This window comes from Diospyros lotus, chromosome 9, assembly GCF_014633365.1.
Source record: "Diospyros lotus cultivar Yz01 chromosome 9, ASM1463336v1, whole genome shotgun sequence".
NCBI lineage: Eukaryota > Viridiplantae > Streptophyta > Magnoliopsida > Ericales > Ebenaceae > Diospyros > Diospyros lotus.
Genome location: NC_068346.1, coordinates 2,037,434 through 2,053,685, shown reverse-complemented (window position 1 = coordinate 2,053,685; position 16,252 = coordinate 2,037,434). Strand labels below are relative to the sequence as shown.

General features: G+C 44.2%; 2 protein-coding genes across 2 annotated transcripts; one reads left to right on the top strand and one right to left on the bottom strand.

Moving 5' to 3' along the window:
• Positions 1 to 1,301: 1,301 nt before the first annotated feature.
• On the top strand, positions 1,302 to 1,892 carry LOC127809997 (uncharacterized). Its single transcript, XM_052349211.1, has one exon. It carries the CDS (start codon positions 1,302 to 1,304, stop codon positions 1,890 to 1,892), a length of 591 nt encoding a protein of 196 aa, XP_052205171.1.
• A 5,294-nt stretch (positions 1,893 to 7,186) lies between these two features.
• LOC127809995 (uncharacterized) lies at positions 7,187 to 8,482 on the bottom strand. The gene has a single exon (XM_052349210.1). It carries the CDS (start codon positions 8,480 to 8,482, stop codon positions 7,187 to 7,189), a length of 1,296 nt encoding a protein of 431 aa, XP_052205170.1.
• Positions 8,483 to 16,252: the final 7,770 nt, after the last annotated feature.

Genomic DNA, 16,252 nt, shown 5'->3' with positions numbered 1-16,252 from the left:
TTTGCAGTTTCGGCCGGATCGGGCAGCGCTATTTTGGAACAGAAAGTTTGCAGTTTCAGAAAACCAGCGTTCAGCCATCGCTTGCACAGGCTGAACGTGAGGGAAGAATCGGCCAGATCTAGCTTCGGCTAAGGGCTAGAATCGACTATCACGAGAAATCAGCCATTGCAGTTTTTTTTTTTGGATGGTCCATGGAACAGTCGGCGGCTGAAGCGATCGACCTAGCGGGACCGCCGTGCCTACGGCGGGCTTCGCCCGTCCCAACCCCATAGTTAGCAGCTAGGTGTTTTATTTGAAAACCATTCTTTGAGGTTAAATTATTTGCAATTAGATTATCTTTGTGATATGTTACATGAAAATAATTAGTAAAAGGATGGAACCACCTTAGGATTAAACAAGACCACATTTAATATTTATTTGATGTGATGTTTAATCAATTATATGGTCACTTAGGAATAATGAATAGAAAAGCATGTAACTCGTTTATTGTGCTTTTTCAACTGTGATCATATGTGGAGTTAATTCATGAAAACGTTTTATTAAACCAAATGATGAAATTAGTTTACAGGTTTACCTTCTCAAAGGATTTATCCCTTGGTATAGAAAGTAAACGTAAACTTAGATATTTCATCATAAGGTTTAAATTTGGGTTAATTAATCAAAAGAAAAATTAACTTATGGTTTACTCTCTCAAAGTTTTTTTTATCCTTGGATTAGAGAGTGTTTCAAGTTTAGATATTTTTCTAAGTATTAATGGAATCCAAAAGAAAAAGAAAAAAAAAATGTTTTTAATCAAAACCCTTATTTTAAAAGATTAAGTGGGAGAGGGGTTCCAACGACCCCATGGCTTCCTCCACACCTTTAATTAGAGATCGTGGATACCCTTGTGTCATTCTGAGCATGACCCCCTATAGGATGGCTATTCCATAAGGATCTAGATCTAATGGTAAAGGTATAACTAAAACCTAGGATATGTGTTGTTATCGGCCGGCCTATCGTTGGAGGTAATAATGCAAGATTATCCGTAGGGAATGTGAGATAGTGGCCGCCCTATCGACGGAATTATTCTCTAGATCATTTCCTATTCAGGAAGTTTAGTTTGTGGTGGTTATACACTTAACTTAGAGAATTATCAACCTCCCTATCGGAGCTCTGTTAGTTCTTCTAAGAGCCAAATGACATATTATTGATAATAGTTTAAGGGAAATCTATTTTCAAGACATAATATGAGCTTATGTGCAAAATATTTGTTTTATATGTGCCTTGTCTAAACGTCTTATTTTTCCATAAATTGTACAGGAATGTCTGGTGGAGGTTTTTTCAGTCCCCTTACTATGATCCTCAAGGATTCTAAGCTGGATGGGGGTAATTATGTTGACTGGAAGAGGAAGTTGAACATAGTACTCGCAGCTGAAGGGTACAAGTATGTTCTGACTGACCCCTGTCCTGTAATTGGGAGAAACTCTACTGACGAGGAGCGTCAGGCAGAGGCGGAATGGAAGAATGTTGACGAGATGGCACGATGCTACATGTTGGCTTCCATGTCCGATGTGCTTCAATCGAAGCATGAGCATACGCCTACTGCTTATGATATTGATGTGTCGTTGCGCACCATGTTCGCTGATAAGAGCCGGCCCGCGAGGCAGGAAGCTTTTAAGGCAATTATGACTACCAGGATGGCTGAGGGGGCATCAGTTCTAGAGCACATGCTCAAAATGATTGCTTACTTCGAGGAAGCTAAGGTTTTAGGAGCGACGATAGATGCTGAGAGTCAGGTAGACATGGTTTTAGAGACTTTGCCAGATTCATACTCGCAGTTCAAATTGAACTATAACATGAATAAGTTAGAGATGAATCTAGTGGAGCTCATGAAAGAGCTCCAGGCGACATAGAAGATCATGAAGCCTACCTCGAAGGCTCTAGCTATTCATTCTGCATCTTCTCCTAGAGTTGGCCCTAAAGCTAAGAACTTCAAGAAGAAGAAGGGTCAGAACAAAGTAGGGGGCAAGCCTAGAAAGCCCGGAGCTAGTCAGGCCGATGCCAAGCCCAAAGGCAAGTGCTTCAAATGTGGGCAAAAAGGACACTGAAAAAAGGATTGTCCTGCCCTCAAGGTGAAAGCAACTGGTATTGCTCTTTACTTAGAATCCATCAGTTTTGTAGGATCTTCATCCTCTTGGATAGTTGATTCAAGAGCCACTGATCATGTCTGTAACTCTTTGCAGAGGTTCAGAAAGACAAGGACTCTACTTGAAGGAGAGCATGGAATGCTGGTAGCTAGTGGAGCTCGAGTATGGGCTGAAGCAGTGGGAGTTTTGCATTTGTTTTTTTGATTCTAATAGGATTTTAATTCTGAAAGATGTTTTATACGTTCCTGCTTTGAGACAGAATTTAATTTCAGTTTCTAAATTGATTTCTTATGGTTATTCTGTTTCGTTCCATTCTGGTGTCACCATCAGTAGAAATGGACAGGTTATTTGTTCAGGCAACGTATTTGGGAATCTTTATTATATTAATCCTATTAAAAGTCAAATAAACAACTCTGAGACTGAACCAGTTAATAAGAAGAGAACATTATCATCTAATGACTCTTATCTATGGCACTTAAGATTAGGGCACATTAATCCTAATCGGATTCAGAGGCTAATCCATGATGGGCCCTTGGGCTCATTGAGATTGGAAGAATGGCCTCAGTGTGAATCATGCCTAATGGGCAAAATGACCAAAAGGCCATTTACTCAGAAGGCAGGTAGAGCCAAAAACATATTAGAGTTAGTTCATAGTGATGTTTGTGGTCCAATGACTACACCTGCTAGAGGAGGTTACGAGTACTTCATCACATTTACGGATGACCACACTCGTTTTGGTTATATTTATCTGATGAGGCGCAAGTCTGATTCTTTTGATAAATTCAAAGAGTTTAAGGCTGAAGTGGAGCGTCAAACAGGTAAATTGATCAAAATTTTGAGGTCAGACCGTGGTGGAGAGTACCTTCTTGGAGAGTTTAAGGACTACTTAGTACATCACGGTATAGTTTCTCAATTGACTGCGCCTGGGACCCCCCAGCAGAATGGAGTCAGTGAGAGAAGGAACATGACTCTAATGGAGATGGTAAGAAGCATGATGAGCCATGCATCTCTTCCTATTTCTTTTTGGGGATATGCCTTAGAAACGGCAGCATACATTCTGAACTTGGTACCCTCCAAGTCTGTACCTAGGACACCCTATGAGATGTGGACGGGACGAAAGCCTAGTCTAAATCATCTCAAGATATAGGGTTGTCCAGCTTATGTATTGACTAAGGGGAGTAAGTTGGAACCAAGGTCAGAATTATGCTACTTCATAGGATATCCAAAAGGCACTAGTGGTGGATATTTCTATTATCCTAAGGAGCAGAAAGTACTAATCAGTACTCATGCTAGATACTTGGAGGATGATCAGAGTATGTCCACTAAGGGTTCAAGCAGAGTAGAACTAGATGAGAAGTTGTCTTCTGAACAAACTTCAGGCACATCTAGTGTCCCAATTGAGGAACCAAAAGAGACACAACCGAGTGTTTCTATACGCACGGAGCCTCGTCGTAGTGGGAGGGAAACTAAAGTTCCTAATAGATGGACAGGAGAAGCTTTCGAGCTAGTCTCTGACAATCAGGAACAAGATCCTACTAGATACAAGGAGGCTGTCCTTGATGTCGATGTAGACAAGTGGCACCTTGCAATGGATGCCGAGATTGAGTCTATGCATCTCAATCAGGTTTGGGATCTTATAGCTACACCTGAAGGGGTAAAACCCATAGGGTGTAAGTGGGTATACAAGAGGAAAAGGGGAGCGGATGGAAAGGTGCAAACCTTTAAAGCAAGGTTGGTTGCAAAAGGATTTACTCAGAAAGAAGGGATCGATTATGAGGAAACCTTTTCACCAGTAGCCATGCTTTAATCCATTCGCATACTCCTTGCCATAGCATGTCATTATGACTATGAGATATGGCAAATGGATGTTAAGACGGCCTTTCTTAATGGCCATCTTAGTGAAGACATCTATATGTCCCAACCAGAAGGCTATGTTGTGAAAGGCTAAGATCACATGGTCTGCAAGCTTAAGAAGTCCATTTATGGACTTAAGCAGGCATCAAGGGCATGGAACAAACGTTTTGATGAGTCTATAAAATCTTATGGATTTATTCCAAACGTAGATGAACCATGCGTGTATAAGAAAACAAATGGTGAAAAAGTGTCTTTTCTGGTGTTATATGTTGATGACATTCTCATCATAGGAAATGATGTAGGGATGTTGTCATCAATAAATATTTGGCTATCAAGTCAATTTAGCATGAAAGATATGGGAGAAGCTAGTTACATTCTCGGTATAAAGCTTCTTAGAGATAGGAAGCAGAGAATGTTAGGTTTATCCCAATCTTCTTATATTGACAAGATATTGGTCAGGTTCAGTATGGATCAGTATAAAGGGGCATTAATTCCTTTTAGACACGGATTGGGCTTATCTTCCAGGGATTGTCCCAAGACAGAGGAAGAAAAGGCGCGCATGAGTAGGATTCCTTATGCTTCAGCTGTAGGAAGTCTCATGTATGCCATGCTGTGTACCAGGCCAGATATCTGCTTTGCTGTAGGCATGATAAGTAGATTTCAGTCAAATCCAGGGGAAGCACATTGGCAAGCTATAAAGCATATACTCAAGTACCTTAAGGCTACTAAGGATTATATGCTAGTCTACAGAGCTGATGACTTAGTTCCAGTAGGCTACACAGACTCAGATTTCCAAGCTGATAAGGATGAAAGAAAATCCACTAGTGGATATGTTTTCACCTTGTCTGGAGGAGCTATTTCATGGCGGAGTATCAAGCAATCTTGTATTGTTGATTCCACCATGGAAGCTGAGTATGTAGCAGCATCAGAGGCGTCCAAGGAAGCAGTATGGCTCCGAAAGTTCCTTATAGAACTAGGAGTTGTACCGCATGTGGAAAAGCCTATTATACTTTATTGTGACAACACCGGAGCAGTGTCACAATGCAAAGAACCAAGGAACCACAGAAAGCGCAAGCATATTGAGAGGAAGTACCACCTCATTCAGGAGTTCATCCAGAAGAATGAGATAGTGGTGGACCAGATATCTACATCAAACAATCTAGCGGATCCTTTCACCAAGCCTTTGGCAGAGAAGGTCTTTCGAAGACACTTAGATGTCATAGGGGTGGGAACTTATGGATTTTCATAGTCTTTGAGTGCAAGTGGGAGATTATTGGAAATGTATGCCCTAAAGATAAGTTTTGTTTAATTTATGATAATGATGTTTCTTTTAGTCAGTTTATGGCACATATATTATTTGCATTTAATTGTTGGAAAAGTGTCCATGCTATTAAGTAAGTGATTCATGTGATGGGTCGTTCTTCACAGTTAGGCATGAATCATGGGTACTTAATAATTAAGAAAATATTACTCTTGATCTTTTGATAGAACTGGGCATTCTATCATGATAAGATCATTGTGCAATAGATCCTAATAGAGGATGGCTTGCCTTAGCCAGTAAACAGTCCGTTTACTCTAATTGTACAAGCGCATTTGGAATGCGTAGAGTGGACCTGTGATAGAAGCTAATGACAAAGTACTAATTATCATGGAGCTAGTATATTACTGCTACTACATGGACGAGTACTCTAATACTTCAGTATTAGTTGGTGGTCTAGTGAACTTAGAGCTATATTCTTAGATTCACTGTAGGTGAGGTCTATCAAAGATCAATAACCTTTTGAGTTGGGAGTATGGTTTCTAATTAGCTAAGACAGACTAATACAAGATAGTTTATGTGATTCACCCCCTTGTGATTGTCCAAGAATAATCAAATAATCCAGGGCCCTGGGAACGTGACTTAAGAGTGTGTGTGCTTCTGGGTAGCTCCCAGTGATAAGTTTTTATTTAAAAAAAATGCTTTCGTTGCATGCTATGTATCCTCGTGATGATCCTACACGTGGTTGGTTCGAGGAGGGAGAATACCCAGGTAGACCGCAGACCATGGGGGTCTCAGCTAGTGATCCCTTCGCTCGAGATGGAAGTGGTTGCCCAAATAGGCGGCAAACCGTGACATTGGGTCAAGATGAATGGGCCTCAGCTGGCAAACCACGACCGGACCAAGAGCAATTCTCAGATAAGCCGCAAACCATAGCCCGTCGACTAAGATGAATGGGCCCCAACTCGCAAACCATGGTTTTTACCCTTTCCCCGAAAATGTTAAGATGTCGTGGTGGAGAATAGACAACAAAGAGCAGCAAAATTGATCAGGCAAAAATTTATTGATCTCAATCGAGTTTAAAGAATTGTAACATGAAACATAGGCAAAAATAAACACTTTTACTGATAGTAGGGGCGGAGGTGTTCCGCGTTCCAAGCTGGCGGGAGGGCAGCTCCGTCCATGTTGGTTAGATGGTACGCCCCATTGCCCAAGTCTTTGTGAATGACAAAGGATCTTTCCCAATTTGGGCCAAGCGTGCCGTCATTGGCTTTCCAAGCTGCGAGAAGTATTAAGCGTAGTACTCGATCCCCAACTTTATAATGCCTGATCCGGACTTTTTTGTTATAGTAACGCGCTACCCTTTGTTGGTATACGACATTCTTTAAACGAGCTATGTCTCTTGCTTCCTCCAGTAGATCCAAATTTACAGCTAGCAGTTCGTGATTCCCTTCTGCTGGGATCATAGCTTCGGATCCGTAGGCCAACGAAAAAGAAGTCTCCCCTGTGCTGGTGCGAGCTGTCGTCCAATATGCCCAGAGCACTGTTTGCAGTTCGTCTGCCCAAGCGCCCTTCCTGTTTTCTAGCTTCGTCTTTAGGGCGTGTTTGATGATCTTGTTAACTGCCTCGACCTGCCCGTTCGCTTGGGGGTGATCTACGGCTGTGAAGCTCTTTTGAATGCCTAGTGACTCACAAAATCGAATGAACTGCTCGTTGGTGAATTAAGTCCCGTTGTCCGTAATTATCTGCTGTGGGACCCCAAACCTGCAAATGATATTATCCCAAACGAATTTTTGTACCTTGGAGGTGGATATTTCGGCGAGTTCTTTCGCTTCGGCCCACTTGGTGAAGTAATCTACCGCCACGATAGCGTGCTTGCAGTTGCCTCGAGCCGTTGGGAGCGGCCCGATCAGGTCCATGCCCCAGAAAGCAAATGGCCACGGGCTGCTCATCTGTTGGAGGTAGGCCGGAGGAGCTCGCGGGACTTTAGCAAACCGTTGGCACTTTCACACCTTTTTACCAGCTCTATCGCATCCTGTTTCATCGTGGGCCAATAGAATCCCTGCCGAAGTGCTTTCTGGGCTAGCGACAGAGCCCCAGCGTGGTTGCCGCAATGTCCAGCATGTATTTCCTCCAACACGATCCGACAATCGGGGCCCTCGATACACCTTAACAGTGGAGCTATGAATCCTTGCTTATACAACACCTCATCGTGGATACAGTAGCGGACAGCTCGAGCTCGCAGTCTGCGTGCTTCGAGTTTGTCTATTGGCAGCTTTCCGCCCCGTAGATACTCCAGAATAGGACTCATCCATGAACCCTGGGGCGTGCCAATCTCCATCGTCTCAGCCGATTGTTCCGTGCTAGGAGCAGCTAGAAATTCCACCGGTATAGCCCCCAGGAACTTTGTATCTTGCGCAGTTGCCAGTCGAGCTAGTGCGTCCGCATGAGAATTTTGAGAACGGGGAATCTGGCGTACCTCTAATCTTGGGAGAAGGGCCAGAAGTTCGCGCGCTTTGAGCAGGTATGCTGCCATCTTTGCACCCTTCGCTTGATATTCCCCTCGTATTTGATTAACGACCAGTTGGGAGTCGCTGAGGATTACAACTGCTTCAGCTCGTACTTCTTTTGCCAGGCGTAGCCCTGCGAGCAATGCCTCGTACTCCGCCTCATTGTTGGTAGCTCGGAAATCGAATCGTAGGGCACAGAGGATCCTGTGGCCCTCCGAGCTGATTAACATAACTCCAGCTCTAGCTCCTTGATCGTTTAACGATCCGTCAACATATAGTTCCCAGGATGGTCCTTCCGAGGCTTCTTCTCCCACTTGGGCTGGTCCAGTGAATTCAGCAATGAAATCCGCGAGTGCTTGTCCTTTGATAGCCGTCCTTGGTCTATATTCCAAGTCGAACTGAGCGAGCTCGATCGCCCATTTCAGCAGGTGACCTGAGGTGTCTAGTTTCTGTAAAATCTGCTTCAGGGGGTACTTGGTCAGAACATCGATCTGATGGGCTTGGAAATAGGGACACAACTTCCTCGATGCTGTGACTAGGCAGTATGCGAGCTTCTCCATCAGTGTGTACCTTGTTTCCGTGTCCACCAACCTCTTGCTGACGTAGTAGATGGGGTATTGCACCCCTTCTTCCTCCCGAACCAATATTGCGCTAAGAGCGTGCTCTGATACTCCCAAATAGATGACCAATTTTTTCCCATCCTTGGGTTTTGAAAGTAGCGGCGCTTGCCCCATATACGCCTTCAACTGCTGGAAGGTGAGCTCGCATTCTTCGCTCCAATCGAAGCCTTGGGCCTTCCTTAACGTATTGAAGAAAGGAATACACTTGTCAGTCGCTTTGGAGATAAAGCGGCTCAGGGCAGCGACCTAACCGGTAAGGCTCTGTACATCCTTCTTCTTTGTGGGAGATCTCATATCTAGCAAGGCCTTTATTTTCTCCGGGTTGGCCTCGATGCCTCTGTTGTTGACCATGAATCCCAAGAATTTCCCGGAAGCCACTCCAAAAGCGTACTTCAATGGATTTAGTTTCATGCGATAGCTCCTGAGGACCTCGAACATTTCTCCTAAATCGCGAACATGATCTGCGACCTGCTCAGATTTAACCAACATATCGTCGACATATACCTCCATTGTTCTCCCAATCTGCGCTTCGAACATTGTATTCACGAGCCTCTAGTAGGTGGCCCCAGCATTCTTCCATCCGAACGGCATAACTTTGTAGCAGTACAGTCCACGATCGGTGATAAACGACGTGTGCTCCTCCTCGCTAGAATTCATGGGGATCTGGTTGTATCCCGAGTAGGCGTCCATGAAACTGAGGAGCTGGTGCCCCGCTGTTGCATCCACGAGCTGGTCAATCCTGGGAAGGGGAAAGCTGTCTTTTGGGCAGGCCTTGTTCAGGTCGGTAAAGTCGATGCAGGTCCTCCATTTTCCGTTCTTTTTCTTCACCAGGACTGGATTGGCTACCTAGACTGGGTATTGGGCTTCTCTGATGAATCCATTGTCCAAGAGCTTATCCACCTCCTCTTTAAGAGCGGCGTAACGCTCTAGAGTCATTGGCCCCCTCTTCTGCCGCACTGGTCTGTAGCTGGGGTCCACGTTGAGCCTGTGTGACATGACCTCCGGGGCTATGCCTACTATATCTTCATGGTTCCAAGCAAACACGTCCAGGTTAGCTTTAAGGAATTCAACCAATTGATACTTTACCTTAGGGGCCAGATTCTTTTCGAGCTTCAGACACCTTTCAGCATCCACTTCGCTGGCCGGGACTTCTTCAAGTTCTTCCACCGAGTCGAAGGCTTTGTCACAATCCACTTCTCGAGGATCCAGGTCATAATTTACCCCGCTCTGACTTGAAGGTCGCTGAGCTCCTCCTACGACCACGTTTACTCTCTTTCCTTTGGCCCCCATCTTGACCGCGTCCTCATAGCAGCGTCTCACGAGGTGCTGTTCTCCCCACACGCATCCTGTTCCATTGTCGGTCGGGAACTTGACGGTCAGAGCCTTAATTGAGGCGACCATGTCCAGCTCGTTCATCACCGGCCGCCCGAGCACGACGTTGTACGTTGAGGGACAGTCAATAATGAGGAATTCTGCCATCACCGTTGCTTCGCGACTTGGGCTCCCAACAGTGAATGGGAGTTTAACCCACCCTATGGGAACAACTGCATCTCCCGTGAATCCATAGAGCGGCTCTGGGGACGAGCTCAATTGCTTGGGCCCTAGTCCCATTTGGTCGAAACATGCCCTATACATCACGTTCACCGAGCTTCCAGTGTCTACCATTATTCTTCGTACCTCCATGTTGTCGATGCGAGCACGAATGACAAGGGCGTCATTGTGCAGCCAGTGTATGTCCCTGGCATCATCTTCGGAGAAGGTGATTTCTTTCATTGCCACCCTAGTTCACTTAGATGGTCCCGTCTGCTCAACAGATCCTACTATCAAGACGTGATTAGCTTCGCGTACATACCTTTCATGCGACCTGTTCGATGTGCCTGCGAGGTGAGGTCCACCGTGGATTGTGTAGATCGTTCGAACCGCAGGCGCATGCTCATCCTCCGGGGGAGGTCGTTGATTTGTCTGCTGGGGTGGCTGGTTTGAAGGTCGCACCACGTAATCTCGCAGCCGGCCCCTTCGAATCAGTTCTTCAATTGCATCTTTTAGGGTATAGCCCTACCTCGTTGTGGTACACACAAAACTTCTCCCGGTTTCTGAACTTATTGGGAGTTTTAATCGAGTTCGGCCTCCCGAAATCTTCTCTCATCTTCTCCATAGCGAAAATCCTCTCTTGAGAATCCGATAGGGTCGCATAGTTGTTGAAACGGCCCTGCCTTGGAGGTCACTCCTCCCGCTCTTCCCGTCGAGCTCGCTTGGCTACCTGATTGCTAGACCGCTCATCACGGTTGTCCCTTCCATTTCCCCCGTCGTTTCTTTTCCTATCTCGGCTAGAACTCCCTGCTTCCTCCTTATGTCCGGCGGACTTCTTTGAACCGAATGCCTCTTCCCACCGGATCTCCTTTGCAGCTCGCTCATAGAACTCCCCCAGATCTGTAACGAGGGATTTGTAAATGCTCTCATAGAGCTTCCCGTCTTTCCGGGGGCCTGCCGAGATGGCCGTTAGGATACTTTCATCAGAGGGACTTTCGACGTTACTCACCTCGCGCCGGAACCTGGCGATGTAGTCCTTGAGGGACTCGCTCGACCTTTGGAAAATCGTGGCTAGGTGGCACGGAGGAGTGAGCTACCGCCTCAGTGCCCTGTACTGACCGAGGAACCTCCGCTGGCATTCTTCCCAACTGCCAATGCTACGAGATGGAAGGCTTCTGAGCCAAGCACGCGGAATGTCTCCCAAGGTCGCGGGGAACACTCGACACTTTACCAGCGAGCTAGTGGTCTGCAGGTCCATCTGGACATTGAATGCGTCCAGATGGTCATAGGGGTCGCTGTCCCCATTGTACTGCGGTATGCTCGGAACCTTGAATCTCCTGGGGAGAGCTTCGAGCTCAACTTCTCTCATGAACGGCGTCCTCTCTCCGTAGCCACTATTTTGGCCACTAGTTCCTTGCCGTGCCTCCAACTCCTGCACCCTTTGGAGCAACTCCTCTACAGTTGTGTCCTGGTCCGCAAATCGCTGGGGCTGTGGTCGCCTGCTTCCTCTCCCTGGGGAGCGATATAACGGGGAGTCTGTACTTTTGGACTTTGAGTTGGGGGAATTTACTGACCCTTCTGGCGAGGGAACTCTGTCCGCTTCTCTTTCATTTGGCAAGGGCCTTCCCTCTTGTGGGTGGCGAGCTCTCCGGGGTGATGGTGGTTCTGGCTGTCTCGGGGCCGTTTGCGGCTGAGCCCGGGCAAGGGCCCTGACCGCCTCAGCAAGCTACCTTACGATGTTTTCCAGTGCTTCCTGACGTTGCTGCCAGGCTTGAATCGCCCCTGCTCCGTCGGTTGGGGCGGTAGGTTGAGCCGGAGCCCGCAGGGGTATTCCAGCAGTGACTCCGGTAATTAGTGGAACCGAAGTTTCTGTTGCTGGGGCAACGGACCTTCCGACAGGCGGATCATCGTGCGGTCGGTTGTCACGATTTTCCGGCAAATCGATGATTGCATCAAAGCTTCGCGCATTCCTTTCTCTTGCCATTGCTATCGATCAGTGCGAGCCCTATTTCTAGCGCCAAGATGTTGACGTACGAGAACCGTCAACCGAAGTTCGAGAGCCTGCAATGCAATAACAGGTGCCGAAGAGTAAGGAACAGAAGTAAATGAACCAACAATAAGCACACAAGATTTTTACGTGGTTCGACTCGAATGATGCCTAGTCCATGGCTGTTCTCTGGTTATTCTAGCAGAGTCACAGTATGTAATTTTTTTTTATCGATCCCTTTACAGTGGCGTCTTCTTCTCTATAAATAGAATCGTGTTGTTTACAATTCGAATCAGTTCTAAATATGGAAGGAGTCTATTATGTTGATGGCGCTTTCCTTATCGACTCCGGAATATCAAGGATAGGTTCCTTGTCTTCAGGGATTTGAATTACTTCTGATAGGCAGGTGTATATCACTTCCAACAATCTCGCGGTCTCCTTGCTGTTCTAATCTTTGGCGCATCTTTCGGTGAAGCGGAAGTCGTGATGTTGTGATGCTGGGATGTTGTTTTGAGTGAGCTCGCTTAGAGCGAGCTCGCTGTCTTTAGGTGACCTGACTTTTTACCATGAGACTTCATTGGTGGTTCTCGATCTCTGGGCCTGGCGAGCCTCTAAGGAACTCCGGCCGGCCTATTGTGCCTTGGGTATTTTGGGTTCGCCTTACGCAACCGAGTCCAGCTCGTCAGCTGAATTCCGGAGATCGCCCATAACATATTACAATATTCACTAACTTCAAAATTCATATATTATTTAAAAGTATAATAGCATTAAACTATTTTAATTTAAATAATAATTAATTTTTTTAAATAAAATATCATAATTTTTTTTTTCAAAATTTCAAAGTAAATACCTTTTTCAGTTTTCAATTTTGAGAAACAATTTTTCAGAATGACAAAAAGAATCCGTTTTTAAAAATATCAAAATAAACACTCAAAACACAAAACTCAAAACTCAAAATTGAAATACAAAGAGAACACTACATAAAATTTTAATTTTCTTTTAATTTTTGCGACGATTCTAAAAACTACGCTAAATTAAAATTTTTATTTTTATTAATTTTTACGGTGATTCAAAAATCGCCGCTAAATATTTTAAAAATCACCACTAAATCACTAATTTTGCTACAGTTATTCCAGTAGTTACTGAAAATCGCTGCTAAATGCTCCGCGACAGCTGATTTAGTGGTAGTTTTTAAAATCGCCGCTAAAATACTTAGCGACGGTTAAAAATCGTCGCTAAATGCCAAAGAAAATCGCCGCTAAAATTATCTAGTTTGTGCATTTTACGGGACCTCCCATTTATAGGAAAATTTACACATTTCTAGGGCAAAAAGTTATTTTGGGCTTTGGGACTTTTTTAGTCTTTTAATAAGCTTTTGCCTATGACACAATAATTGTTCCCCACTCTTTTATTTGAGTTTCTCAGAGGAAATATAGATCATGTCATTGGCTACTTTTATTTCTCTTTCATTTGACTATTGTTATTGATCTTAAATCATTCTCGCGCTCTTGTGTTTTCAATTTTTAAATCGTTCTCAAACTTTTGCCCTTCAATTTTTAGATATCTACGTGTGTTTGGGGCAAGTCCTTCTATCGATGCAAGTGACCCCCAAACATCTTAACAAATTTTCTAATCATTCGCGTGTATTTAAGGCGAGTCCTTTAGTCGTCATGCAAATGACACCTAAATATCTTAATGGGTCTTCGTCATCTGCGTATGTTCAAGGTGAGTCATTCGTCAGTCCCCAAACATCTTAACGGGTCTTTAACATCTGGGTGTGTTAGAGGTGAGTCCTTTGTCTGTCGAAGTACGCAACCAACCCTAAAATATCTTAACAAGTATTTAACGTTGGCATGTGTTAGAGGCGAGTCTCTCGTCTATTAACGCAAGTGACCTTGAATATCTTAGCAATCCTTGTCATTGGCATATGTTTGGCATGAGTCCTTTATTCATTGATGTAAGTGACCTCTGAACATCTTAACGGGTCTTCGTCATCCAGTTGTGTTTGAGGTGAGTCTTTTGTCTATCGATGTAAGTAACCCTCGAACATCTTAATGACTCTTGGCCATCCGTTTGTATTTGGGCAAGTCTTTCATTTGTCAACCCAAAAGACCCCTGAACATCTAACGATCTTTGTCATCTGCATGTGTTTGGGGCTAGTCTTTCGTCCATTAACACAAGTAACCCTTGAACATCTTAATATGTCCTTATCATCCGCGTGTGTTTAGGGAAAGTCCTTCGTCCATCGACAAAAGTGAACCCTAAACATCTTAATGAGTTTTTGGCCATCCACCTGTGTTCGAAACGAGTCCTTTATCCATCAACACAAGTGACCCCCGAATATCTTAACAGGTTTTCATCATCATTGTGTGTTTGGGGTGAGTCCTTTGTCTATCGACGTAAATGAGCCCTAAACATCTTCATGTGTCTTGGCCATCTGCGTGTGTTTGGGGCTAGTCCTTTGTGTTGGGTCCCTAGAACCCATAATTTTTCTAAGGGCTCACCATTAAGGTTCTGCGTTGGCAAGGTTTAAGGAAATAAAGTTGTGCCTCTGCTAACATGTATAACTTTTGGTATGGTGGTAAGTGCTTAATCTTGGGTTCAACTAGTATTAGAGTAAGGTTGTGGGTTTGAACCATCACAGAAGCAGTTCTAAGGAGGGGATTGTTGGGTCCTTAGAATCCTGGAACCCATAATTCTTTAAGGAGCTCACCGTGGAGGTTTTGTGCTACTATAGGGTTTAAGAAAATAAAGTTGCACCTCTACTAACAGTTATACCTTTTGGCATGGTGATATGTGCTTGATCTTGGGTTCAACACTTTGTTTGTTAATCCAAGTAACCCTTAAACATCTTAATAGGCCTTTTGTTAGAATGTTGCGGCTCCCCAATTTGAGTGTAAGGGAAAGCTTTGCTCATACCAAGAGGTGATAAGGATTTTTAAATCATGAGGAGTTTGACGATTAGGATTGGGCCTGAGAGCTCATGCTTGGTCCTTTGTTGGTAATTAATCTCAAACCCGTTCGCCTTGTAGAATCTAGGTTTAGCTAATTCTAGCTAGATTGCCCTTGTGGACTTTTAATGAGGAATACTTAAGACCAGATCGTTTAAAGGGAAATAGAGCTTAGGTGGAGTGTCACTCGATTTTTAAACTTGGAGCAGATCAATAAGCACATGTTGGATTACTTCAAGGTGGGCTGATTGTAGGGACGCTTTGCAATGTAGCTCCCAAATGTCGTGTGTACATGTTTGCTAGAACTGTGGGTGATGGATCTTAACTTTTTCATGCATTTATTGTCCTATAGCTTATTAAAGGGTTTGGATTTCTTTTGAGGGCTTGAGGAGTCCAAAATGTGCTTCTTGGATCTTTGTTTCATTAGATTAGTAAGCACTTATGTTATCTTCTTATGCTTTTCGCCTCGAGTTATCCTCTTATCTCCAAGCCCCGGGCTTCTACGTGTGAATGAAAATTAATTCTCCATTACACAAATGTGGAACCAGATTGGTTTCTTCATCAACCTAGATTTGTCCTTTAATATCCCAGATTTGGATTCAGATATGATTTAGTGACACATTTCAAATTTTCCTTCTGCTTACTTCAACACTAATGCCTACCTTTTCTTGTTGGGTTTTGCATGATTGCCTATTTCACCGCCTTATGGCTCATTTGTTGATATGCCTGGCCTTGCGCCGCATATGGATTTTACTTCATTTATCTATCTTTTTCTGCCACATGAAATCTCCTCTTGGTTGTTTTATCGTCGTCGTTTTGTTGGCTTTTTGCAGCATTCATCATTGTCGACGTGGTTTCTCAAAAAATAATTTTAGGCTCTCGGAGACATCATCGTGTAGTTTTTTTAGCCTTTTCTAGCTACAACAAATTGTTTCTTGGAGACTCATCTTAGCAATCACCGTCGACCTCGCTGAGGTCCTCCACGGTCTATATATAGCTTCTGTCGTCACTGTCGATCTTATTGTTGTCCTCCATAGCCTTCCACAGGCATGGTTCTCCCACAATCGACGATCCCCCATGGGTCTTCCATTGACGATTTCCCAAAAGTCAATTTGTGCTCAAAATTGGTCTTTGGTTGTCATCTTGATCATTGCGACAGTATTTCGAGAGTTTTGTGGGTCTTGGTTGCTTCATTTTTTACTCAATTTGTAGTTGTTGTTCTTTTTCATCGAGTCTTGGAATCTTGTCTCTATGTCGATGGTCTCCCAGAGTTCGTTCTTCATCATTGTCGGTCTTGTGAAGCCCTATCTTGTCGTTGTCAATCTCATGAAGCCTTGCTTTGTTGTTGTCATCCTCCTTCATTTTTAAATTTATTGTTTGTTTTTAAAAGTAAGTAAATTTAGAAATTTATTATTA